Source organism: Notolepis coatsorum (assembly GCF_963971535.1).
Source record: "Notolepis coatsorum genome assembly, chromosome: 10".
In the NCBI taxonomy this organism is placed as follows: domain Eukaryota; kingdom Metazoa; phylum Chordata; class Actinopteri; order Aulopiformes; family Paralepididae; genus Notolepis; species Notolepis coatsorum.
Genome location: NC_140174.1, coordinates 102444707 through 102471288, shown reverse-complemented (window position 1 = coordinate 102471288; position 26582 = coordinate 102444707). Strand labels below are relative to the sequence as shown.

The window sequence follows — 26582 nt, the reverse complement described above, 5'->3', positions numbered from 1 at the left end:
GTACCGGTACCGGTACCGTATTGGTTCAAATGTGAACGGTACCCATCCCTACTGACAAAGCACAATACCTGTTGTTTTTAGTTCACTCATTGTTCAGGGAAACACATTGTTAATGACATTGACGGATTGTGAATTTTGTGATTGACTCAAATTTATTTATTTGGAAAAATAAATATAGTCACTTTATTTGAAGAGTAAAAACTGTTCTCTTGGCTTTGTTTTGTTCATAGTAGTAACGCTCATGTCATGATAAATCTGGTTAGGTCAAAACTACAGGAATATACATACAATTTTTTTTTTATTATAATACAATAAATATATATATATATCGGTTATCGGTATCGACCTTGAGGAGCAGAAAGTTATAGGTATCGATATCGGGGTCAAAAAATCAATATCGTACACCCCTATTTGTAATCTTGTTTTTAGTGCCATTGAGGTGCTTTGGTACCATGAGGTGCAAGCATAGTCGTAGTACCCTTGAATGACTGCTCCTGTTAGAGTCTTCAGGGTATTCTTGTTTACCAGAGAGGAGATCCGGTACAATAATCTTGTACTCTCTCCCTCTCTCTCTCCCTCTCACATAGGAGGTTGAGGATTGGGAAGGCTAGCCAGAATCTTTATGGGGGCCTAAATTGATTTGTTAGCTAAAGTAAACAGAGAAGTTATAACTAGCAAACATTGCTGCTCAAATGTAACAGTTTGTAACGTGATAACAAAGTAATTAATACCCTAACATTTGACTGCAGCTGCTTTCACACCAATCAAGTGTAAAGTAAACATAGTGATGTTAATGACAAGGAGAAGTGCTCGTCTTCATTCCTGAATTCCATTTCATGACATCTCAAGACAAATCCAGCAAGACAGCTATGTTACAAAAAGTGAAACAAATCAACAATAACGTTAGCCACATCCTTGGCAGCGACACCAAGACAATCAGCCAACCTAACATTACCCGTGGCTCGCACAAGCTATAATGTTTTGTGGCCTAATAATATTAGCGTTACATGTTCATCACATCTAGCTAACCCAGAATTAGCTGTCTTGAATCCTGTAATCATATATTAACATCACTGGGGGGGGGGGGGGATAATAGAGGGTTCTGGTTATATGGTTATATAAAGTTGAATTACTTCTATCGATTTCTCTTTTACTTTGTATTCATTCAAACTTGAAACGTGCAACCAGCTAACAAAAAGGAAGGCAAACAACATCAACAAACAAGAGTACTGTTAACAGAGTATAATTATGACATCACAAAACAGATAATATATGTTAATAATTATTCCCCCTCATTATGATGAATTGAAAATTGGGACCCTGATGTAAACAAGAGGAACGTATTTCTCTAGTCTGCATCCCCTTAACAATTGTGTGTATTGAGCTGTACTGTATTGTACCCATTCTGCAATCTGTTAATAACATTTTCAATCAATCAATCAATCAATCAGCAAAACCGTACTGAGAATGTGAATAGAGGACACATTCAGATAAAAAAAAATTACAACTAGTTATGACCATGTGACCTCTGACATATATATCATATAACCTACCTGGTAACATCATGTTAACTAGCTTGACATGTTATCACGTGACCGACTCAGTGCCACAGTGAGTGAACTGTCCATGAGTGTGATGGCAAGGGGGGAGAAACTGTTCCTGTGTCTGGGCCTACCAGAAGGGAGAAGTTGGGACAGATTGTGTCCAGGGTGTGAGGGGTCTGTAGCGTCTACCAGAGGGGAGAAGTTGGGACATATGTCCAGGGTGTGAGGGGTCTGTAGGGCCTACCAGAGGGGAGCAGTTGGGACAGGTTATATCCAGGGTGTGAGGGGTCTGTAGGGCCTACCAGAGGGGAGCAGTTGGGACAGGTTATATCCAGGGTGTGAGTGGTCTGTAGGGCCTACCAGAGGGGAGCAGTTGGGACTGTCGTGGAAGTTTATAATATAATGTGAGCAAATAACAATTTTCTGAGTCCAAAGTTGAATAAAAATGAGATAGATTTATTCCCTCATATGGCCATACAAGAAAATGCTCAGTTCATAATCAGATGAAAGTAAATAAAAATGGTTCCCAGCTACGGGAAGTAATAACAACCTTGCTCTGGCTGGCTGGGGAGATTATCGTGTGTGTCTCTTACACACACACATTACATAGCTGGCCACAGTGAACCAGTCAAGCTGTAAAATGATAAAACGATATCTCAACACAGATCCATAATGACATGATAATATATTCCACCACAGGACAGATTGTGTCCAGGGTGTGAGGGGTCTGTAGGGCCTACCAGAGGGGAGAGGTTGGGACAGATTGTGTCCAGGGTGTGAGGGGTCTGTAGGGCCTACCAGAGGGGAGAGGTTGGGACAGGTTATATCCAGGGTGTGAGGGGTCTGTAGGGCCTACCAGAGGGGAGAGGTTGGGACAGATTGTGTCCAGGGTGTGAGGGGTCTGTAGGGCCTACCAGAGGGGAGAGGTTGGGACAGGTTATATCCAGGGTGTGAGGGGTCGGCAATGATTTTCAGTTCGCCACCGACATTTGATAACCGATAACGAGAACCGCTCTGGTGGCTTATCAATGATGACCCAAACACACTACCTACACACTTTAGGCCGGTGTTTTATCTATTCTGATACAGTAGCAAATACCATGCATTTGACTATTTTTGTCTATCCAACAACTTGAAGAGCTTTCACAGTAAATGTCACTGATATATCTGATATCACTGATATGCGACTGACATTTGATATGCTGTATACGCTCACCATTATCACGCCCATCCCAGGACCCGCTCCGGTGTTCATCGGATCAGACCCTGCGGGCGAGCAGCGGTACACGGGCCTCCTGCAGGACGTGCGTCTGTACGGCGCCAAGCTGAACCGCAGCCAGATCCACGAGCTCCACACCCAGCCCGCCAAGGCGGACCTGCGCAACATCTCCGGCTACCTGCGGTACCGCCAGGAGGAGAAGGAGAAGTCCTTTGTGGTGGAGGTGCGGGACGACGTGGAGGAGGAGGCGGAGGAGGTGTTCTACCTCCAGCTGGTGGCGGTGCACGGTGGAGCGCGCCTCCCCCTCCCCCGGCCCACCGCCACACTGCGGGTCATGAAGAGCGACAACGCCAACGGGTTCTTTGGGTTCACTGGCGCCTGCATACCTGAGGTACGTCGACGGCATGCAGAGGATGTATAGGCTTAACAACATACTGAACTGACAGCTACTACTCCTGTAAAGGTAAAGGTAAACTTTACTATCCCAAATGGGGGAATTCCAGTGGTCAAAGGGCAAAAAGTAAAAAGGCAAACAATCACAGGAACAGATACTAATACAAATGTATGTAATCCCCTATATGCAGTCCCCTAACATAATATAAAAACACACAAATATATTGCACCGTACCGATTATTGCAGAAAGATTAGCATTGCACATAGCCCTAGAAAAACTACTGTTAGATCATATGTTGTTCAGTCATTTCATTTAACAGTGATTGCTGAGGGAACAAAAGACTTGCAAATTCTGTCTGTTTCCATTGTTCTTCTCAGGAACCTTCCATTGTTGGAAGCTGTAGTGGCTGAGCAGGTCATTGAGGATGTGTTGTGTAGTGAGCAGGGTCATTGAGGATGTGTTGTGTAGTGAGGAGGGTCATTGAGGATGTGTTGTGTAGTGAGCAGGGTCATTGAGGATGTGTTGTGTAGTGAGGAGGGTCATTGAGGATGTGTTGTGTAGTGAGCAGGGTCATTGAGGATGTGTTGTGTTGTGAGCAGGGTCATTGAGGATGTGTTGTGTAGTGAGGAGGGTCATTGAGGATGTGTTGTGTAGTGAGGAGGGTCATTGAGGATGTGTTGTGTAGTGAGGAGGGTCATTGAGGATGTGTTGTGTAGTGAGCAGGGTCATTGAGGATGTGTTGTGTTGTGAGCAGGGTCATTGAGGATGTGTTGTGTAGTGAGCAGGGTCATTGAGGATGTGTTGTGTAGTGAGGAGGGTCATTGAGGATGTGTTGTGTAGTGAGCAGGGTCATTGAGGATGTGTTGTGTTGTGAGCAGGGTCATTGAGGATGTGTTGTGTAGTGAGGAGGGTCATTGAGGATGTGTTGTGTAGTGAGCAGGGTCATTGAGGATGTGTTGTGTAGTGAGCAGGGTCATTGAGGATGTGTTGTGTTGTGAGCAGGGTCATTGAGGATGTGTTGTGTAGTGAGGAGGGTCATTGAGGATGTGTTGTGTAGTGAGCAGGGTCATTGAGGATGTGTTGTGTAGTAAGGAGGGTCATTGAGGATGTGTTGTGTAGTGAGCAGGGTCATTGAGGATGTGTTGTGTAGTGAGCAGGGTCATTGAGGATGTGTTGTGTAGTGAGCAGGGTCATTGAGGATGTGTTGTGTAGTGAGCAGGGTCATTGAGGATGTGTTGTGTTGTGAGCAGGGTCATTGAGGATGTGTTGTGTAGTGAGGAGGGTCATTGAGGATGTGTTGTGTAGTGAGCAGGGTCATTGAGTATGTGTTGTGTAGTGAGCAGGGTCATTGAGGATGTGTTGTGTAGTGAGCAGGGTCATTGAGGATGTGTTGTGTAGTGAGCAGGGTCATTGAGGATGTGTTGTGTTGTGAGCAGGGTCATTGAGGATGTGTTGTGTAGTGAGGAGGGTCATTGAGGATGTGTTGTGTAGTGAGCAGGGTCATTGAGGATGTGTTGTGTAGTGAGCAGGGTCATTGAGGATGTGTTGTGTAGTAAGGAGGGTCATTGAGGATGTGTTGTGTAGTGAGCAGGGTCATTGAGGATGTGTTGTGTAGTGAGCAGGGTCATTGAGGATGTGTTGTGTAGTGAGCAGGGTCATTGAGGATGTGTTGTGTAGTGAGCAGGGTCATTGAGTATGTGTTGTGTAGTGAGCAGGGTCATTGAGGATGTGTTGTGTAGTGAGCAGGGTCATTGAGGATGTGATGTGTAGTGAGGAGGGTCATTGAGGATGTGTTGTGTAGTGAGCAGGGTCATTGAGGATGTGTTGTGTAGTGAGCAGTAGAGCTGCCGCGGTATCGGTATTACCGCGGTATCGCTGTTACATCATGCCCACCGCAGCGTTGGGCTGAATACCGGCATCACCGCTGTTTTTTATTATATTATTATTATTATTACGCTCTCGTTGGGCTTGCGGCTCTGCAGATATACCCTACTTCTCTGTCGAGATTCCAAGCGACCCTATTGGGTACCAGAAAAGTCACATGAAACACTGCAGACCACTGATTGGTCAGAAGAGATACGCGTCACATGCTTGGAGCATCTTGCAGTGCTTTTACTTCCTGAATCTCAGCCATCACAACACGGCTAATAGTACGTTAGCTCCCACCGGAGACCGGAGTGGATTACCGACGCCGTCGCTCCTCAGGGAACGAGGCATAATGATTTTACTGCAACGAAATGTTATAATAAAAGCCCTTCGTTCTATACACTTGTCTGATTGAAAACTTTATTAACAGACCGCAGAATGGGTACAACTCGGCACGCTCTGAGCAAAGAAAGGAACTTAGATATTAATTGAGTAACGCTTGCCTTGCTATGTGGTCCGGTAAATACGAACGTGTAACTATACTAACGTTAATGCCACAAATCGAATGCCTTTGTAATCATAAGTAGTAACGTTATAATAATAAGAAGAAGAAAGGGTCGGGGGGTAACCGGCGGGCGCGACACCGAGGGGAGACTTCGAATCCGTGTTTCACTTTTAATAACGAATGCGTGCATGCCGAATCCCAAACAATATTCATGCTGCAAAGTCATCCTCTAAAGATAGACATTTAGACTAGAGGCAGGCTATATGCTATATAAAGAGTAGACTACAAAAAAAATGCATTCAAACTTTTTTTTTTGTGTGTGTGTGTGCGGTTATTACCGCGGCGGTAGGAAATATTTTGCAAATGTGTGCGGTAAGGAAAACATCAATACCACGGCAGCTCTAGTGAGCAGGGTCATTGAGGATGTGTTGTGTAGTGAGCAGGGTCATTGAGGATGTGTTGTGTAGTGAGCAGGGTCATTGAGGATGTGTTGTGTAGTGAGCAGGGTCATTGAGGATGTGTTGTGTTGTGAGCAGGGTCATTGAGGATGTGTTGTGTAGTGAGAAGGGTCATTGAGGATGTGTTGTGTAGTGAGCAGGGTCATTGAGGATGTGTTGTGTAGTGAGCAGGGTCATTGAGGATGTGTTGTGTAGTGAGCAGGGTCATTGAGGATGTGTTGTGTAGTGAGCAGGGTCATTGAGGATGTGTTGTGTAGTGAGCAGGGTCATTGAGGATGTGTTGTGTTGTGAGTGAGCAGGGTCATTGAGGATGTGTTGTGTAGTGAGCAGGGCCATTGAGGATGTGTTGTGTAGTGAGCAGGGTCATTGAGTATGTGTTGTGTAGTGAGCAGGGTCATTGAGGATGTGTTGTGTAGTGAGCAGGGTCATTGAGGATGTGTTGTGTAGTGAGCAGGGTCATTGAGGATGTGTTGTGTAGTGAGCAGGGTCATTGAGGATGTGTTGTGTAGTGAGGAGGGTCATTGAGGATGTGTTGTGTAGTGAGGAGGGTCATTGAGGATGTGTTGTGTTGTGAGCAGGGTCATTGAGGATGTGTTGTGTAGTGAGCAGGGTCATTGAGGATGTGTTGTGTAGTGAGCAGGGTCATTGAGGATGTGTTGTGTAGTGAGCAGGGTCATTGAGGATGTGTTGTGTAGTGAGCAGGGTCATTGAGGATGTGTTGTGTAGTGAGCAGGGTCATTGAGGATGTGTTGTGTTGTGAGCAGGGTCATTGAGGATGTGTTGTGTAGTGAGGAGGGTCATTGAGGATGTGTTGTGTAGTGAGCAGGGTCATTGAGGATGTGTTGTGTAGTGAGCAGGGTCATTGAGGATGTGTTGTGTAGTAAGGAGGGTCATTGAGGATGTGTTGTGTAGTGAGCAGGGTCATTGAGGATGTGTTGTGTAGTGAGCAGGGTCATTGAGGATGTGTTGTGTAGTGAGCAGGGTCATTGAGGATGTGTTGTGTAGTGAGCAGGGTCATTGAGTATGTGTTGTGTAGTGAGCAGGGTCATTGAGGATGTGTTGTGTAGTGAGCAGGGTCATTGAGGATGTGATGTGTAGTGAGGAGGGTCATTGAGGATGTGTTGTGTAGTGAGCAGGGTCATTGAGGATGTGTTGTGTAGTGAGCAGTAGAGCTGCCGCGGTATCGGTATTACCGCGGTATCGCTGTTACATCATGCCCACCGCAGCGTTGGGCTGAATACCGGCATCACCGCTGTTTTTTATTATATTATTATTATTATTACGCTCTCGTTGGGCTTGCGGCTCTGCAGATATACCCTACTTCTCTGTCGAGATTCCAAGCGACCCTATTGGGTACCAGAAAAGTCACATGAAACACTGCAGACCACTGATTGGTCAGAAGAGATACGCGTCACATGCTTGGAGCATCTTGCAGTGCTTTTACTTCCTGAATCTCAGCCATCACAACACGGCTAATAGTACGTTAGCTCCCACCGGAGACCGGAGTGGATTACCGACGCCGTCGCTCCTCAGGGAACGAGGCATAATGATTTTACTGCAACGAAATGTTATAATAAAAGCCCTTCGTTCTATACACTTGTCTGATTGAAAACTTTATTAACAGACCGCAGAATGGGTACAACTCGGCACGCTCTGAGCAAAGAAAGGAACTTAGATATTAATTGAGTAACGCTTGCCTTGCTATGTGGTCCGGTAAATACGAACGTGTAACTATACTAACGTTAATGCCACAAATCGAATGCCTTTGTAATCATAAGTAGTAACGTTATAATAATAAGAAGAAGAAAGGGTCGGGGGGTAACCGGCGGGCGCGACACCGAGGGGAGACTTCGAATCCGTGTTTCACTTTTAATAACGAATGCGTGCATGCCGAATCCCAAACAATATTCATGCTGCAAAGTCATCCTCTAAAGATAGACATTTAGACTAGAGGCAGGCTATATGCTATATAAAGAGTAGACTACAAAAAAAATGCATTCAAACTTTTTTTTTTGTGTGTGTGTGTGCGGTTATTACCGCGGCGGTAGGAAATATTTTGCAAATGTGTGCGGTAAGGAAAACATCAATACCACGGCAGCTCTAGTGAGCAGGGTCATTGAGGATGTGTTGTGTAGTGAGCAGGGTCATTGAGGATGTGTTGTGTAGTGAGCAGGGTCATTGAGGATGTGTTGTGTAGTGAGCAGGGTCATTGAGGATGTGTTGTGTTGTGAGCAGGGTCATTGAGGATGTGTTGTGTAGTGAGAAGGGTCATTGAGGATGTGTTGTGTAGTGAGCAGGGTCATTGAGGATGTGTTGTGTAGTGAGCAGGGTCATTGAGGATGTGTTGTGTAGTGAGCAGGGTCATTGAGGATGTGTTGTGTAGTGAGCAGGGTCATTGAGGATGTGTTGTGTAGTGAGCAGGGTCATTGAGGATGTGTTGTGTTGTGAGTGAGCAGGGTCATTGAGGATGTGTTGTGTAGTGAGCAGGGCCATTGAGGATGTGTTGTGTAGTGAGCAGGGTCATTGAGTATGTGTTGTGTAGTGAGCAGGGTCATTGAGGATGTGTTGTGTAGTGAGCAGGGTCATTGAGGATGTGTTGTGTAGTGAGCAGGGTCATTGAGGATGTGTTGTGTAGTGAGCAGGGTCATTGAGGATGTGTTGTGTAGTGAGGAGGGTCATTGAGGATGTGTTGTGTAGTGAGGAGGGTCATTGAGGATGTGATGTGTAGTGAGGAGGGTCATTGAGGATGTGTTGTGTAGTGAGCAGGGTCATTGAGGATGTGTTGTGTAGTGAGCAGGGTCATTGAGGATGTGTTGTGTAGTGAGCAGGGTCATTGAGGATGTGTTGTGTAGTGAGCAGGGTCATTGAGGATGTGTTGTGTAGTGAGCAGGGTCATTGAGGATGTGTTGTGTAGTGAGCAGGGTCATTGAGTATGTGTTGTGTAGTGAGCAGGGTCATTGAGGATGTGTTGTGTAGTGAGGAGGGTCATTGAGGATGTGTTGTGTAGTGAGGAGGGTCATTGAGGATGTGTTGTGTAGTGAGGAGGGTCATTGAGGATGTGTTGTGTAGTGAGCAGGGTCATTGAGGATGTGTTGTGTAGTGAGCAGGGTCATTGAGGATGTGTTGTGTAGTGTTAGATTCTGATCAATCTGGCCAGTATCACGTCTTCTTGTGTTATCCTCTCTCCATCCAATTCCTCTGCGTTGTGTAATTTTAATGATCCTGACGTCTCATATACTGGCTGATACAATCCTTATCTCTCCCCGTTAGTGCGATCCGCAAACCATAATAATTCTCCACCTTCGTAAGAATTCGACACTTTGACACAGCGTAATACCTTACAAGGAGAAGCGTTGTTTATTGATATAAACAGAAGCCTCAGCTCAGATGTTAACAGATTGTATTGTCCTTGAAAAGTCTATTCTAATGATCTTTCGGTGTGTTCAGTCTATCGTCCTCCTGCTATTCAGTCCAATGGTGGTCAGGCCTGGTCTTTAGCCTAAACCCTCCTCACGTTAGCCAAAGCTAATGATGATGTGTCATCCCCCCCCCCCCCCCTCTCCGTGATGAGAGGAGAGAGTCTCTTCTGGTTTCTTCCCTCTTAGTCTCAGTCAGATTTTAGTCTGCCCTACCCGGAACCACTGTCAGCTTTATAGGATCTTCGTCATAGCAACGATGGCCCACCCATTTCTGGTTGTCATGTGCCGCGCTGTTATGACAACTGCTAATAACCTTTCACACATTTCAAAACGTTTCATTACTGTTTCATTAAGATGAACCTCTCTCCGCCCTGTTCTCTGGACCCACACTCGCTCTTATCAATGTGTTCTGGATCGGAATTCAAAAATTCTCTCGCTGGCAGTGTGCTGCTATTCAGTGACGCCTGCTCGCTCTGAACTACTTCCTGCTCATTTCGACCTCTCTGACCCGGCCCCTTTTAGCTGTGGTCATCTCCCCCCAATATATACATCACATACATTGAAAAACACCCCCAGAACACCCGTTTTCTCTCATTCCCCCCTTTGATTCTTAATCAACCTTCAGAATCAACAGACTACTTGGTTTTTCAATTAATTATACCCCAAAAAAAGACTCATAACAATTAGGGCCCCTCCGTCTGCTGTTTGCCTTATTGTTTTCCATTACACGCATCACACCTAAACCAGAAAGGATAAACAACGGTCAGGGAGGAGAGAGAGAGAGAGAGAGACAGAGAAAAACACAGATTTGCAACTTCAGACAACACACCTAAACCCTTTGGCTCCCCTACTTAGGTACACCCCACGTCAAATCAGAGCGCTCCCTTCCCTCTTACAGTACCCCCCATCTTGGGCCGGTCCCGTCTCCTAGGGCAAGGGCCCCTTTCAGCGACGGCTCCTTTCCTGAGCTGGTCCCCGTTCCAGGGCGCGGTCCCCTAGGCAAAAATGTCTCCCCTGGTCTGCTACGGCCTCAGTGCTCTGGCTGTCTTCTTCACATCTGCTCTCCCACCGCCGCCGTCTCCTCTCTCTCGTCGTGGATGATCTGTGTACCAGGCTGCGGTGCCTGGCCCTTGCTGCTTCCTCCTCCTCCAGTCTGTCTCCTGGTCGTCTCCAACGCGGTCGGACATCTCCAGACCCTAAAAGCAGAAAACAACACCAGCAGTTTTCTGTACACTCGACCCTTGTGTTTTCTATTAGTCTATGACCTTCTCCACACCTATTATCTGTCCTACAGGGCGGTTCCCTGTTTGTCGTCTTCCGTAGTGACACCAGCAGCTAACCGATACCCACTCCGCGCAACTCTATCTCTTCGTCCCACGGGTGACCCCCAGCGCGCGCCAGTTCTTTCTGGTGACGTGTCGTCTGAAGACTCTGCCTATTTATTAGGTGTGAGAAAGCCCCACTAGAATTCAAACTCCCTCTTTATTCCATAATTAACCCATTCAAATAGTTTCAAGTTTCAAGTTTCTTTAATAGTTGTCATACAGAAGTACAGAATACTTTTATACAAAATGCTTCTTACTGTTACGCTCCAGAGACTGTGCTAGACAAGATAAGTATCAAATAACATAGTATAGCATGTAAATTAGAAGTAGAAAATGAGGTCACAGTGTTCAGTATAGACATATGTACAATGTTCGAAGCAGAATAGACGTAACTGAGTTACCATATAATATACAATACTATGCAGTGTACTAATATACAATACTATATAGTGCAAAGCAGAAATGGGATGAGGTACAATTTAGGTACAATTTACAGTAAGGTGTACGAGTTGTAGTGCAATCCTTTATCAATAAATATAAAGTGTGGGGAGTGGGTGCTACAGTGTGTTTGTTTAAAGTGAGTGTGTGCTATAAAGTGTGGGGAGTGGGTGCTACAGTGTGTTTGTTTAAAGTGAGTGTGTGCGTGTGGATGTGTGTGCTATGTGCGTTTGATGGTTGTTGTGTAGTGTTCATTGTTCGTTGAGCAGCCTGATGGCCTGGGGATAGAAGCTTCTTCTGGGTCTTTCTGTGCTCGCCTTGAGACTCCGGTATCGCTTGCCTGACCGCAGCAGTTCAAAGAGGCAGTTGTTCGGGTGACTGGAGTCCTTAATGATTCTCTTAGCCTTGCCCCTGCACCGCTTGTTGTAAATGTTCTGGAGGGTGGGGAGCCCCCTCCAATTGTGCGTTCGGCTGAACGTGTCACTCTTTGTAGTCTGCTTCGGTCTTGTGCAGTGCTATTCCCAAACCAGGAGGTGATGTTGCCAGTCAGGATGCTCTCTATTGTACATGAGTAGAAGTTCTTAAGGATCTTCTGACTGACTTGGAACTTCCTTAGGCGCCTGAGGAAGTAGAGGCGTTGTCGTGCCTTCTTCACAACACTGTCAATGTGTGTGGTCCATGTCAAGTCCTCGGATATGTAGGTTCCGAGGTACTTAAAGCTGTTCACTCTCTCAACCGGTGCCCCGTCGATGCTGAGGGGGCTGTAGTCCTTGACCCCCGACCTCCTGAAGTCCACAATCATCTCCTTTGTTTTGCTGACGTTCAGGGAGAGGCTGTTTTCCTGGCACCATCCCGCCAGGACCTTGACCTCTTCCAGGTAGGCCCTCTCGTCGTTTGCAGAGATCAGGCCCACCACCACTGTGTCGTCAGGAAATTTGATGATTGTGTTGCTACTCCGCTGAGCCACACAGTCGTGTGTGTACAGGGAGTAGAGGAGGGGACTCAGAACACAGCCCTGGGGGGCCCCTATGTTGAGGGTGATGGATGAGGAGGTGCAGTTGCCTGCTCTCACCACCTGGGGTCTGCCCGTCAGGAAGTCCAAGACCCACTGGCAGAGGTCATAGTTCAAGCCCAGGTCCCTGAGCTTGGCTATGAGTTTGGAGGGGACTATGGTATTAACTGCACCTCCTCTCTCTGTGCAATTCTTATTTAATCCATTGTATGATTAAACTCTATTTAATTAACCTGTATATCAATATTATTATTATAATAGATCCACTCTCTGTGCTCCAGTAGATTCTCTAACTTGAATCACTCTCCCACTCCGCCACTAGATGGTAGTACAGACCTATATTCAAAAATGTGCCTGCATTATCTCACTGTCCCCCCTAGATGGTGGCAAACTCAGTCTAGAGTATTTTAGCTGACGTCACTCTCTGACTCTTATCTGTTGTTATCTCCTCGTGTCTCACGGCCATCTTGTCTCGGTGCAAATGGCTACTCTCTCAAACAAACGGCCGCTGCCCTTCCTTCCAAGGCCTAAACACCGCTGTTTTTCTCTCTTTCATATCCATATCAGGGGACGCTTCTCCCGGACTAAACTCTTGCTTATCGGACATAATACACACTTTAAGGTAAACACCCGATCAACTTTCCTCCCGCCACGACAAATTCCGGCCGTCTTGAGACCACATCGACCAGTTTAAGGTGGGCCGTCTCAGGCGACAGTCTTGTCATAACAATCCCGCGATAACAATTTTCCATTCTGGTTCAGGTACCCACCCCCCTCCTCATCTCGCATTTACACTCCCAAAACCCCGGCCCCATTTGTTTTTCATTCAGTAGATAACACCCTCGATTTTCAAAACACCATGGCTCTCTGCTCATATTATTACAGCTGGCTTCTCTGTCGCTACTTATTTACGGATGCACTATCTGTTCGTTTTTATTTGGCTTAAAAGATCAAAACAACCGTGTGTGCACAATGAACTCACATCTTTCCCCTGAGCGCTGTTTCTCCTACAGCGCTGGTTCGCCTCCTGACCGCTCGACTCGGCACACTCTCTCAGGGCTGGCCGGCCTTGCTTCGATCATGATTCTCCCACACACGATGACTGTCGTTCACTGTAGTCCCATTATTGAAAAAGTCTTTTTCCGTTGTTCTTATCTCTTGCAAATCCGGCAAACGGCACCAACTGTTAGATTCTGATCAATCTGGCCAGTATCACGTCTTCTTGTGTTATCTTCTCTCCATCCAATTCCTCTGCGTTGTGTAATTTTAATGATCCTGACGTCTCATATACTGGCTGATACAATCCTTATCTCTCCCCGTTAGTGTGATCCGCAAACCATAATAATTCTCCACCTTCGTAAGAATTCGACACTTTGACACAGCGTAATACCTTACAAGGAGAAGCGTTGTTTATTGATATAAACAGAAGCCTCAGCTCAGATGTTAACAGATTGTATTGTCCTTGAAAAGTCTATTCTAATGATCTTTCGGTGTGTTCAGTCTATCGTCCTCCTGCTATTCAGTCCAATGGTGGTCAGGCCTGGTCTTTAGCCTAAACCCTCCTCGCGTTAGCCGAAGCTAATGATGATGTGTCATTCCCCCCCCCCCCCTCTCCGTGATGAGAGGAGAGAGTCTCTTCTGGTTTCTTCCCTCTTAGTCTCAGTCAGATTTTAGTCTGCCCTACCCGGAACCACTGTCAGCTTTATAGGATCTTTGTCATAGCAACGACGGCCCACCCCTTTCTGGTTGTCATGTGCCGCGCTGTCATGACAACTGCTAATAACCTTTCACACATTTCAAAACGTTTCATTACTGTTTCATTAAGATGAACCTCTCTCCGCCCTGCTCTCTGGGCCCACACTCGCTGTGTCAATGTGTTCTGGATCGGAATTCAAAACATTCTCTCGCTGGCAGTGTGCTGCTATTCAGTGACTCCTGCTCGCTCTGAACCACCTCCTGCTCATTTCGACCTCTCTGACCCGGCCCCTTTTAGCTGTGGTCATCTCCCCCCAATCTATACATCACATACATTGAAAAACACCCCCAGAACACCCGTTTTCTCTCAGTAGTGAGGAGGGTCATTGAGGATGTGTTGTGTAGTGAGCAGGGTCATTGAGGATGTGTTGTGTAGTGAGGAGGGTCATTGAGGATGTGTTGTGTAGTGAGCAGGGTCATTGAGGATGTGTTGTGTAGTGAGGAGGGTCATTGAGTGAGGATGTGTTGTGTAGTGAGAAGGGTCATTGAGGATGTGTTGTGTAGTGAGGAGGGTCATTGAGGATGTGTTGTGTAGTGAGGAGGGTCATTGAGGATGTGTTGTGTAGTGAGCAGGGTCATTGAGGTTGCGCTGGGCCTTAATGCTCAGGATGAGATCTTCACACCACTAAGCAGCCGGCACCTGGTGACACCCAATGACCCTACTCTCCACCCTGGACATGCTCTGCAACCTGGCCGTGTCTTGCCTGCCCATGCCACCAAGCACGCAGATCAGGCCAGAGGACAGCATACTCTGCAGGCCAGCTTTATAGATCAGTAAAGCAGACCATCAGCTCCCCATCAGAGGGAAAACATCAATACAACCACTACTTGACTGCCTGGCAGAGATCAAGTGCTGGATGTCTGAAAACTCCCTGACACTAAATGAAGGGAAAACTGAGGTCATTGTTTTCCACCTCTGTCAGGAACCTCGGGGTCATCTTCGACAGCAATTTTTTATTCGATAAACAGGTCAGCGCCGTAGTCAAAAACAGTTTTTACCACCTCAGACTCCTGGCGAAGACAAAGGCATACCTCTCCCAAAGTAACCTAGAGACGGTGATACATGCCTTTGTCACCACTCGTCTTGACTATTGCAATTAGTGCGCTGCAACCTTGCCCAAGCCCGACGGGGCCCTACCCGACCCGACGGGTTCGGGCTGGGTAGGGCTTTGTTTTTAAATAAATAATTCGGGCTCGGCCGGGCCGGGCAGTGCCCTCTTTAAAAAAAAAAATTTTTATTGCGTATTTTTATTTTTTTATTTTTTTCCGCTCGCTATACTCATATAACTAGGGTTATAGGATAACCTTAAGTTTCTGTTTCATTTTCGCGTAACGTAGTGCTGTCATCAGAGCGTGAAAGCCTCGTGTCTGAGGAGTCAAGATGTATAGGTTAACAGATAAAATAGTCAAGGGAAAGTTGCATTTTTGGAAACATTTGGATGTCTCCCTCCGCAGCCTGCAGGGATAACTCGAGGGGAGCACGCGGCTCAGGTGGATGATGAACAAATTAACCAGACCGAAGCGGCATAGGTTGAAGTTGGAATATAGCCAGTTGGCGAATGTTTTAATTTGTTCTTGGATGTTAACGTTGTTAACGTTGTTCAACGCCTTGCTGACATCAACACAGCGAAGTGGTGAGTTTGATTATTATTATTTGCTGGTGTGTGGGGTGACGTCGCTGCTGCCCTGTTCTGTTGCGCTTTCATTATATAAATGTTGCTCTGCTCGAAATCTGATTTATGTTTTCTGTTTGTTTGTACAGTGACTGAGTAGGCTATTGCGTCGTGTGTGTGTGTGTGTGTGTGTGTGTGTGTCAAAGAAGATTCCATATAGCCTTCAAATTACGAGTTTTACGAGGCTGACTCGCGCTGGGAAATAGAATTTGCGAAAAAAGGCTATATAATGGTTGTTAGTTTTCAGCATATGTGTTATTTAGTTAGACCTATTGGACATTTTCGTTTTAGTTTATTTATTAAGTTAATATATAAACAGTGTTTAGAATATTTAAAACAAAAAAATAAAAAAAATTTTGGCTATATGTTATAATATATATATTAATGTTTCTTTCGTTTTCACTATCTGTTATTTAGGTAGCTATTGAACATTTTCGTTTTTGTTTATTTATTAAGTTCATATAAAACCGTGTTTCGAATATTTTAAATAAATACAATTTTTTTTAATAATAAATAATTAAAAAAAATCGGGTTTTCACGCGGGCTAGGGCCTAAAATATTATTTACAGTCGGGCTTATTTTCGGGCAGGGCCTGAAGTTCACGGGCTCGGGCTGGGTATGGGCTTCATTTCAAGGCCCTTGCAGACCACTAATTGCAATGCCCTCTACACAGGCATCGACAAATCCCTGCTTCGCCGCCTACAACTGGTGCAGAACACAGCCACGCGCCTCCTCACCAAAACAAAAAAACATGAGCACATCAGCCCAGTTCTGGCCTCGCTCCACTGGCTGCCTGTTCGCTTTAGAATAGATTTTAAATTAGCCCTAAATGTTTTTAAATCACTAAATGGCACGGCTCCTCCCTATCTATCTGAGCTCTTGCACCGCCACACCCCCCACTGATCCCTCAGATCAGCTGACCAGCTGTTATTGGTGGTGCCTAGAACTAGGCTCAAGACTAGGGGAGACAGAGCCTTCTCCACCGCAGCGCCTAGATTGTGGAACAGCCTCCCCCTCAACATACGGGCCGCCCAGACCATGCAGGTTTTGAAATCACTTTTAAAAACCTACCTGTTCTCCCTGGCCTTCCCCCCCACTTAATCACCACTACACCTCTGGCCCTTCTATCCTCTTTGTTTTACTGTGTCCTACCTGTTTTTATTACATTAATTGTTTTACTGTGTTTTTAATTTTATATCTTGCATCGTATTATTTTGTTTTTTATCAACCTGCCTGTGAAGCACTTTGGTGCCAGCTGCCGCTGCTTGGAAATGTGCTATATAAATTAAATTGACTTGACTTGACTTGACTTTGTAATGTATTACCCAATGAAGGAACTACTTTATGTTGGTCTACTACACCTCCTGTAGTGTGCATAATTATATGAGAGGCGCATATTTATGGCAGTGAAAGCAGTGTTCAAATCCATGACTAGAGCATGTCTAAATGTTATCTTTTCTATCTTTGCTAGTTACAAAAAATATCTGAACTGTTTCCTAAATTGATATAATAGCTCTTCTGGTGAGAGTTGGGAGGGACTGATATTGCTTGTGAACAATATCATAGCACTCTGACTGACTACAGTCTTAATTAGGAGGCAGAATTGCCAAAAGCACAATGCAGTAGCCAGCCATCGGTTAGCTAACATTCAACATCATCTAAATAAGGCTCAAATGTGTATATAACCACTAATACAATGGCATTTGTCAACAATGTCTCCGGAGTGAAAACGTATATATATATATTCTGTTACCTAGAAAGACATGTAACGTAAGCCTGTCCTCCTGCATATTTGATCCGCCTTTCACGCCTGGCTGAAGTAGGAGCACGCTCCCTCTCTTTAGTTAGATTGGACACGCGGCCTCACCTATGCCCCCCCCCCCACGCAGGCAGAGCGACAGCTGTCAAGGCAGGGGATGCGGCTCAGAGGGCATTCCTATGGAACGGGAGCAGGAGTTCCATTAGTGGGCGTTCTAGAATTCCACCCCATCCGTCTACCGCAACAGGTGGTAGATGGCATTCCATCAGAGGTAGCGTTCCATCTCCTACTGTGGGCTACCAGATGCTCTCTCTCTCCAAATCTGACCATGACTGTGCAGGAATTGAGGGGGCTGACGGTTGGAGGTATAGTACACGTATGTGTAACGTAAGGTCGTCTCGAGCAGCGGAGAGTGGACCATATATGACAAAGAGAAAGACTCTGCAGTGTTGACGTACTACACTTTCTCGTTTTTCAAACATTTATCTTTTAAGTTGCATTTGATAACTTTTCCCAGCGGGTTACCCTGTGCGGGAGTTTACGCTGATATGTTACATTAAAGCAGTGCTCACCACCAACCTTGGCGAGGAGATTGTCGAGAATTCCACATGGGCACTCCTCAGAGGCCAGCCGTATCCAACATTCTTTGCTCTCTCTCTCTCTCCTTTCCCCTCCTAGACGACGGAGGAGGGCTCCACTATCTCCTGTGTGATAGAGCGCACGCGGGGGGCTCTGGACCTCGTCTATGTCAACTACACGGTCACCCGCCTAGACGCCCCGGACACAGACACACCCGCCTATCAGGACTTTGAGAACGCCACCGGAGCCGTGACCTTCATGCCTGGACAGCGCTCCGAGGTGCGTGTGTGTGTGTGTGTGTGTCGGGATGTGTGTGTGTGTGTGTTTGAGAGAGAGAGAGAAACAGCAAGAGTGAGAGAAACAGCAAGAGTGAGAGACACAGAGAGTGAAATACATAGAGAGAGAGAGATAGAGAGAGAGAGAGAAACAGCTCAAGAGTGAGAGACACAGAGAGAGTGAGAGAGAGATGATGCTGAGGGCATGATGTTGAGGAGCATAAAGGGCATGATTACACTGTGACAGTTTAGCTTAAGTCAAATTAAGTTATGGTTCATCCCTCACTGTCATCTCATGTGTCTTTCCACATGTCAGTGTTTCTTGACACCTACCGCCACCTAGTGGTGAGTGCGTATATAATTTCAGTAATGCTTCAACAGGTGTCGACTGTTTTGATTAGGCTTGTACGGGTTGAGTTGAGTCTGTAGTAAAACAAACAAACAAACAAACAAACAAACAAACAAGAAAAACAAAGCTTGCAAAACCCATCAAATTAAGGCAATAGTGTGAGATGATTCAATCTTTCAGTGGATGAAATAGAGATTGCAAGGCATCTGTTCGTAGATTAGCACTAGATTAGACTAGGCGTATTAGGGGGGCGACCACACCAACAACAATCCTCTCTGTGCTTCTCCTGGCAGGTGTTGAACCTGCTGGTGTTGGATGACAGCCTCCCAGAGCTGGCCGAGTCCTTCCAGGTCACGCTGGTGTCGGCTGAGTCAGCTGACGGGAAGTCAGGCTCCACCCCCTCCAGCGGAGCTAGCATCGACCCTGACAGCTCCATCAACACCGTCACCGTCACAGCTAGTGACCACCCCTATGGTACTGACTGAGACACGCACGCACGCACGCACACTCACGCACACGCACACACACCCACAGTCGCGCACACACACACACACACACACACACACACACACTGTTACTGTTCATACCCTTTTCAAGGACTCTTCTAGCCAACCTGAATGGCCATTCATACAGTTATAAATGCTGGTATCGGATCCATGTTGTTAGGCTTTATTGTATGATAAGTAGCTTATCGGCTCAGCTCAGTATGAATACTATTGTTACATCATCCTCCTCCTCCCTCTCCTTCTTTTCTCTCTCTCTCTTTTATATTCGACTCATCTCTTCTCTCCATTAATTTACCAACCAACCAACCTCCTCCATTCCTCCCCTGCTCTCCTACTCCCGCCCTCCCTACCTCTCTCTCCTTTCACGTATCTTTACCTCCATCTTGTCTACAATCATCACCCTTCTCTCTCCTCCGCTCTCCCCTCTTCACCACCCCATCTCGTTAACCGCCCCCCCTCCTCGCCCTCCTCCCCCCTCCTCACCCTCCTCCTCCTCCTCCCTCCTCCTCCCTCCTCCTCCCCCTCCTCCCCCATCCTCCCCGTCTCTCAGGCCTGCTGCAGTTCCAGCCCACTAGCCCGCCAGAGGAGGGGATGATCCCTGCAGCGTTAGAGCCCGCCCACATCACTGTTAACGAGGAGGACGGAGACGTCCGTCTGCTGGTGGCCAGGGCCCAGGGCCTTCTGGGAAGGGTCATGGTGGGATACAGGACGACCCCCTTCACAGCCTCAAGCCCAGAGGACTATGAGGTCACTTTTTTTCCATCTAGTTCAGTGGATTATATGCAATATTTCGTAATATTTGTGCCTATAATTCCCTCCAACGACAAAGATAATAAACCACTGAGTTTTGTACTCTAGTAAAATGCTCTATAAAACATTTCTGCTGTGTAAGGCCACCCATATTAATGGAATAATAAGTAATGGACAGAATATCAGTGTCTCATATGATCTAATCAAAGGTTTTGTTCTCCCTGTATATATCCAATACTAACTGTGAAAGTAGGGTCTTCCCACGTCGATATTTTGTTTATTTTCTGACCAGTTCTCACTGATTCTTATTCCCGTGTGGTCCAGGGTTCGGAGGGCATGCTGGACTTCTTGCCAGGGGAGAGGTTAAAGTTCATCATTGTGACCATTGTAGACAACCCGGTGCCTGAGCTTGACAAGCTGTTCAGAATAGAACTCTTCAACCCCGATGGAGGAGGTAAGAATCCACTTCCGTCCAAGAAGAGGAAAGAAGTCCAAAGGCACTCTTACCATATGATTAATTTAGAATCTTAAAGGAACACGCCGACATTATAGGAAATATACCATCTATTCCAGAGTCAGACAAGAAGATAGATGCCAATTTCCTCTGTGCGTTCAGTAGAAAGAAAGCTATCCGGCTACAAGCTAGCCTAGCTTAGCACAAATTAATGGAAGCGGATACGGACCACTAGCCTAGCAGTTGGTCAAAAACACCTCTCTCAAAGTTTTAAACTAGGCTAGTGGTCCGTATCCACTTCCGTTCATTTGTGCTAAGCTAGGCTAGCTTGCAGCCAGATATCGCTCTACTGAATGCACAGAGAAGGAATTGGCATCTATCTTCTTGTCTGACTCTGGAGAAGATGGTAAAGGCATTTCCCCTAATGTTGGCGTGTTCCTTTGAAGGTGCATGCTGTAAGATCTTCAATTGGTTGGAATTGAGGACAGCATAGACATATACAATTACATGGAATCATCTATATAGGGATCTCTAACTCAATATACCTTCACTAGAAACCCCTCAGTACTTTCCCCACAATGTAGATCTGAACCGTGTTCTGTCCTGCCCTTGTTGTGTCCCTGTGTGCCGTGCTCCCGTGTGCTTCCTGCCTACCTTCCTGTTTGTCCCGTGATCCCCACTCCTCTGGGGTGATCTACTGTGATCTCCTCTGGCTCTGGTGTGTCGTGTGATGTGCTCTTGGTGTCTGATCTGATCCACCAGTGGATCACTTCCTGCGTGGTGAAGGAAGTGGTAGTGGGGAGAGTGACTCTGACTTCCTGCTTCCATCCTATCACCATCGTGGTAAGTCTCACCTGTCACCCCCGACTCCACCTCCCCCCCCCCCATCCATCATGGCCTTCATCCCTATCCCTATAATTTTCACTTGGCATTGCCATCGGTTAAAATTCTGACTCGTTAGATCTGTTGAGTTTAGGTTTGGGTTGGCCCCATGCTTCAACCCGCTCCCATGCCAGTCGTCTGCCTAATCCCTTTTCCCAGTAGCCTCCCCTTCCTGATCGTTTAAGTCGGTGTGCATTCCAACCCATCGCATTACTGTACCTCTGCCAAACCCATGCACTCATACACCCCCTGAAGGGTTGTTAAAACCCCCCTGAAGTGACATGCGGTATGCGTGTGTGCTGCATGTGTGCACGTGTCTGTGTGGCAAGCGAGCGTGCACGTGTGGGTACCTGCTTGTTTATGCTATTTACATTGCAATGGGGCCACTGAGCACTGCGGCGCCCAGAGAGAGTGATGTGGGAAAGGCAAACAGCCTCTCCGTGGAAGAGGTTCAGCAGTGGTAAGTGGTTGAATGTCACAGACGGCCCAGAGCTTGCTGTTTGTTAGGCTTGGACTCAAACAGCGCGCAGGCTGCCATTTTGGTCCGATTACCTTGGTTGGACGTCCGTCGGATGCCGGTAGTGATGCGGAGGAGCATGTTATGATGAATTATGATTATTACCATATATTATTACCATATGGTCCATTATCTTGATTGAATGATACTAAGGTTGTGCTTCTCTGACCATCACAGCAGTGTGTTCCTCTTTCTTTTCAAATAGCGGAACTAGAATCTAGCACTAAAATAATTAATGCAAGATCATCTCACTCATGTTGATTGTAGCCAGCTTGGGAGCTGCCGCCCACATGACGGTGACCATCGCCGCGTCCGATGACGCCCACGGAGTGTTCCAGTTCAGTCCAGAATCCCTGCGCATCAGCGGGACTGAACCAGAGGACGGACACAGCTCTGTGGTCTTCCAGGTGGGTCCCACACAGTGTAGGTGGAAAATGGCAACTGGAATTTGTATATGTGTATATTACAATATGAGGTATGTTATCATGTTGGATCCCCCCCTGTCATCCTCTCCTAGGTGGACCGGTCCTTCGGCGACCTCTCCAATGTGACTGTGTACTGGGAGGCCGAACCAAGTTCCGAGGGGGAACTCCTCAGCCGGTCTGGGAACGTCAGTTTCGGGGTGGGCCAGACCAAGGCGGACGTCGTCATCAGGGTGTCCCAGGATGAGGTGCCAGAGCTGGACAAAAGCTTCAACGTGACCCTGGTCAGCGTCTCCCATGGGCGCCTGGGCGTCCGCACCGCCGCCACTCTGACCCTGCTGGCCAGCGACGACCCCTATGGCCTGTTCGTATTCTCGGAGCTCACCCGGCCAGTCCGCCTGCCAGAGGCCGACTCCACCGTCACCCTCACCATCCTTCGAAACAGAGGCCTGATGGGACAAGTATGGATCTAGATTCCTCTCTTGAACAAATCAGAAAACAATAGTTTATTATTAATATTTTTTTATTTACCTTTCTTTTTCCCGTTTCTTTATCTTTGAATTAAACTAGTTAGTCAGTTCCTATATCTGGTTTGTCATGTTCACTAGATTTCCCTATTGATGTAACATGAAGTGACTCCTTTTGGCCTATAGGTGCGTGTGACCTACAGGACATTGAGCGAGGCGGATCTGGCCCCATATAGGACTCCCGGGCTGGGCCGAGCCACCGAGGGCCGGGACTTTGTCCCTATCCTGGAGTCTGTGGTGTTTTCAGCCAACCAAAGCGAGGCGAACATCACCCTCCACGTTCTGGACGATGAGGATCCAGAGAGAGACGAGTCCGTGTTTGTGGAGCTGATTAGTGTCCACCTCATGGAGGGAGAGCAGGAGAGGCCGAGTAAGATACTAAACAATACATTACTGAGCTTCTGATTAGTGTCCACCTCATGGAGGGAGAGCAGGAGAGGCCGAGTAAGATACTAAACAATACATCACTGAGCTACTGATTAGTGTCCACCTCATGGAGGGAGAGCAGGAGAGGCCGAGTAAGATACTGAACAATACATCACTGAGCTACTGATTAGTGTCCACCTCATGGAGGGAGAGCAGGAGAGGCCGAGTAAGATACTAAACAATACATCACTGAGCTGCTGATTAGTGTCCACCTCATGGAGGGAGAGCAGGAGAGGCCGAGTAAGATACTAAACAATACATCACTGAGCTGCTGATTAGTGTCCACCTCATGGAGGGAGAGCAGGAGAGGCAGAGTAAGATACTAAACAATACATCACTGAGCTGCTGATTAGTGTCCACCTCATGGAGGGAGAGCAGGAGAGGCAGAGTAAGATACTGAACATTATTTCACTGAATAAATCCTTTAAAATTTGAATATGTATTTTTTATATATATATTTTTTTTCTTTCCTAATTCTTTTTAATATATAATAAAATATAAGTCAAATTCAAACTCAGCTTTATTGTCACTTCTCGTAGTGTGCAAGACATACAGAGAAATTCAATTGCGTTTCCCCCTTCCCACGGTGTATATAAAAAAGATCTAATATAAACATAAAGTAACATATGGGACACGATGTACATGTACACGATGTACACACAGTACATAATCTAAGTAATGAATCTAAAATGTGAAATAAATATAGAATAATCTTCCCTGAACTAGATGGTACAGGCAACAGGGTGTAACTGTACCACATAGCAATGTACTGTATTGAAACAGCACCACGCCACATTGATTATTTTTTTTTATATTTTTTCTTTTAATAATTTTTTAAACATAACATCAAATTAGACACACAAGCATTAACAGTAAACATCCAATGAAATCACCATTTGAATCATTATAAATGTAGTTTACGAGATATATACCTAATACTTGCTATCTAATACCATACATACATATGCTCTTGCTCGCTCACCCCCCCCGGACCCCCACTTGGATAATCCATCCATTTTCATTCGTTTTTAACCAGGCACTACAATTCATATGCTAGCTTTTATTCTCTCCACCACTTCTAACCAGATTGCAATGTTGGTTTCACTGACACCTAAAATTCTTGCTGTAGATATTTCTAGATAAATCACATCGAGATAGGTAAGAACCCATACCTTCCGGCACATTTTATCCGGTTGAAACCATCGTGATGCTATCAGCTTTTTAGCAGCTGTGAGACCGGATAAAACTAGTCTCTTTAGCTGTATAGGGGCTGCAAACTGAAAAACATCATTCAACAGCAATACAGAGGGATGTACAGGTATGTTCAGAAATAAGAATTCTGATAATTGCTGGGACCCAAGATGAGGCATTGAGGTGTTAGGGTTTTGCATGAACAATATTACGTTGTCCGCATATAAACTAATATGATGTTGTGTGCCCTTAATTGCGATTGGTTCTATGGATTGGGATTGTCTTATATATTGTGCTAAAGGCTCTAATGATAAAGCGAATAGTCCGGGACTAAGAGGGCAACCCTGTCTGGAAGAGCGCGATACCGGAAAGATTTTGGAGGTGATTATACCTGTTGTAATCATGGCCGATGGGTCTTTGTATAATACTGTTATCATATCAATGAATCCTTTTCCTAACCCCATCCTTTCTAGTACTGCCCATAAATAAGACCATTCCAACCTATCAAAGGCTTTCATCGCATCCAGGGACAGCATCGCTATAGATGGGGTGTCATCCTTGCTGGCATCTAGCACATGTAATAACCGTCTTATATTATCCGTGATCAAGCGGCCTCTTATGAAGCCAGTCTGATCAGGATGAACTAAAGACGTCATATGCTTTTGAATTCTGATGGCTAATACCTTGGAATACAGCTTAATATCGGTTCCGAGGAGGCTCAAGGGTCTATAACTACAGCAATCGGTGGGGTCTTTGTCTTTTTTAAGGAGGACTGTTATGAGTGCAATATTGTCGATCTTATGGAAATTCCCCTCCTTGATTGAGTATAAAATCATATTAAGTAATAGGGGTCCAATTACATCCCAGCATGAGAGGTACATTTCTGGTGGGATACCGTCCCTTCCAGGAGCCTTACCACTTTGCATTTCAGATATGGCCTCCCTAAGTTCATCTAGTGTGATGGGTGTTTTTTTTTTATCCACTTTTTCTCCCATTTTCTATTTTTCTCCCATCCCAATTTTCATATCGTCCAATTCAACCCTCCCCTGTCTTCGAGCGTTGTTTCTTGCCTCCCACAAGCCGGCTGCAATGTGTACTAAGTCATACATAGCACGAGTCCCCTCCGATACTCGAGGTAACAGCCGTCGCATCTTTTCACCTGCGCGGCTCTATCTTTCAGCGTCGGGGGTCTGGGCTTTGGAGGGGCCCCGCCCCCGTCGCTTCTTGATTCTACTGCGCAGGCGCACCAACCAACCTGTAGGAGTTGCTGTCCACAACGCCCGATCCCCATCCTTCAGTTTCCCTCCCCGTAATACGGCCAATGTGTATTACTGTGGACGACCAGCTAAACTGAAAGCAATGTGGAGAGCGGGGCTCGAACAGGAGGCATCCTGTTCGAGCCTAGTCTCCAGCATTCGTTGCGAGCGCCTTGCCCACTGCGCCACGTAGCCTCCCACGGGTGTTTCTAACTGTTTAGCGTCATCCTCTGATAGTTTAGGAAGGTTAATTTGATTAAGATATATGTCCATTTTGTTTTGATCGAAGGCCGTTTCTGATTTGTACAAGTTGGAGTAAAACTTTTTGAATGTCTTGTTGATTTTTTTAGGGTCTGTAACAAGTCCTTGCTGTGCCTTAATAGTAGGGATATCTGCACATTTTGCGTTGGCTCGTATCTGCATAGCTAGTAGGTGACTTGGTTTAGAACCATGAAAGTAATACTGTTGTCTTGTGCTACGTATTTGAACTTCAGATTGTTGTTTTAAAATGGCATTAATCTCTTTTTTTAACACATTAATTTGAGATTCCAATCGAACCGAGTAGTTGTATTGTAAAGAAGAAAATAACGTAGAGTAAAGCGTTTCCAGCTCTGCCAGTTTTGAACAACGATTCTTGCGTATTTTAGAGGAAAAGAAATCCTTGATAAATCCCTTTACCGACATCCATAATATTCTGGGGTTCTGTACCGATTGCGCATTCTCCAGCAGGAATTCAACAAGACCTTATTTGAATTGTGTAATGAATTCCTTGTTTTTCAGCAATATCGAGTTAAATCGCCATCTTGGGGCTCGGGATGACAGTATACCAAATGATCCTTTTAGGAGTAAATAACAGTGATCTGATTGTGCATTGGGTACCATTTCCACGTCATAGTTATCAAATAGTCTAGGGGATGCAAAAACATAATTTATTCTGGAGAATGTGTTGTGTCTTGCAGATCGACAAGAGTACTTTCGGGTCGTTGGGTTGAGTGATCGCCATAGGTCATTTACACCTGTATTCTTAGACCAATCCTTTAATGCATTAGATGAATTTTTCTGATCATTGGAAAAGGTGGG

The 26582-nt window shown here is 45.9% G+C and overlaps 1 protein-coding gene across 1 annotated transcript in view; it reads left to right on the top strand.

Annotated features, from left to right (window-relative positions):
* The window catches only part of LOC311235661 (adhesion G-protein coupled receptor V1-like), a gene marked incomplete at both ends in the record, with an annotated part of 226226 nt that overhangs the window by 51229 nt on the left and 148415 nt on the right, over nucleotides 1-26582 (top strand). The window contains 9 exons of the mRNA XM_084323125.1: nucleotides 2781-3154; nucleotides 18047-18226; nucleotides 18865-19045; nucleotides 19628-19824; nucleotides 20152-20281; nucleotides 21044-21124; nucleotides 21948-22087; nucleotides 22198-22563; nucleotides 22756-22999. Coding sequence (XP_084179251.1) covers nucleotides 2781-3154; nucleotides 18047-18226; nucleotides 18865-19045; nucleotides 19628-19824; nucleotides 20152-20281; nucleotides 21044-21124; nucleotides 21948-22087; nucleotides 22198-22563; nucleotides 22756-22999 — 1893 coding nt within the window. The remainder of the gene's footprint in view (nucleotides 1-2780; nucleotides 3155-18046; nucleotides 18227-18864; nucleotides 19046-19627; nucleotides 19825-20151; nucleotides 20282-21043; nucleotides 21125-21947; nucleotides 22088-22197; nucleotides 22564-22755; nucleotides 23000-26582) is intronic.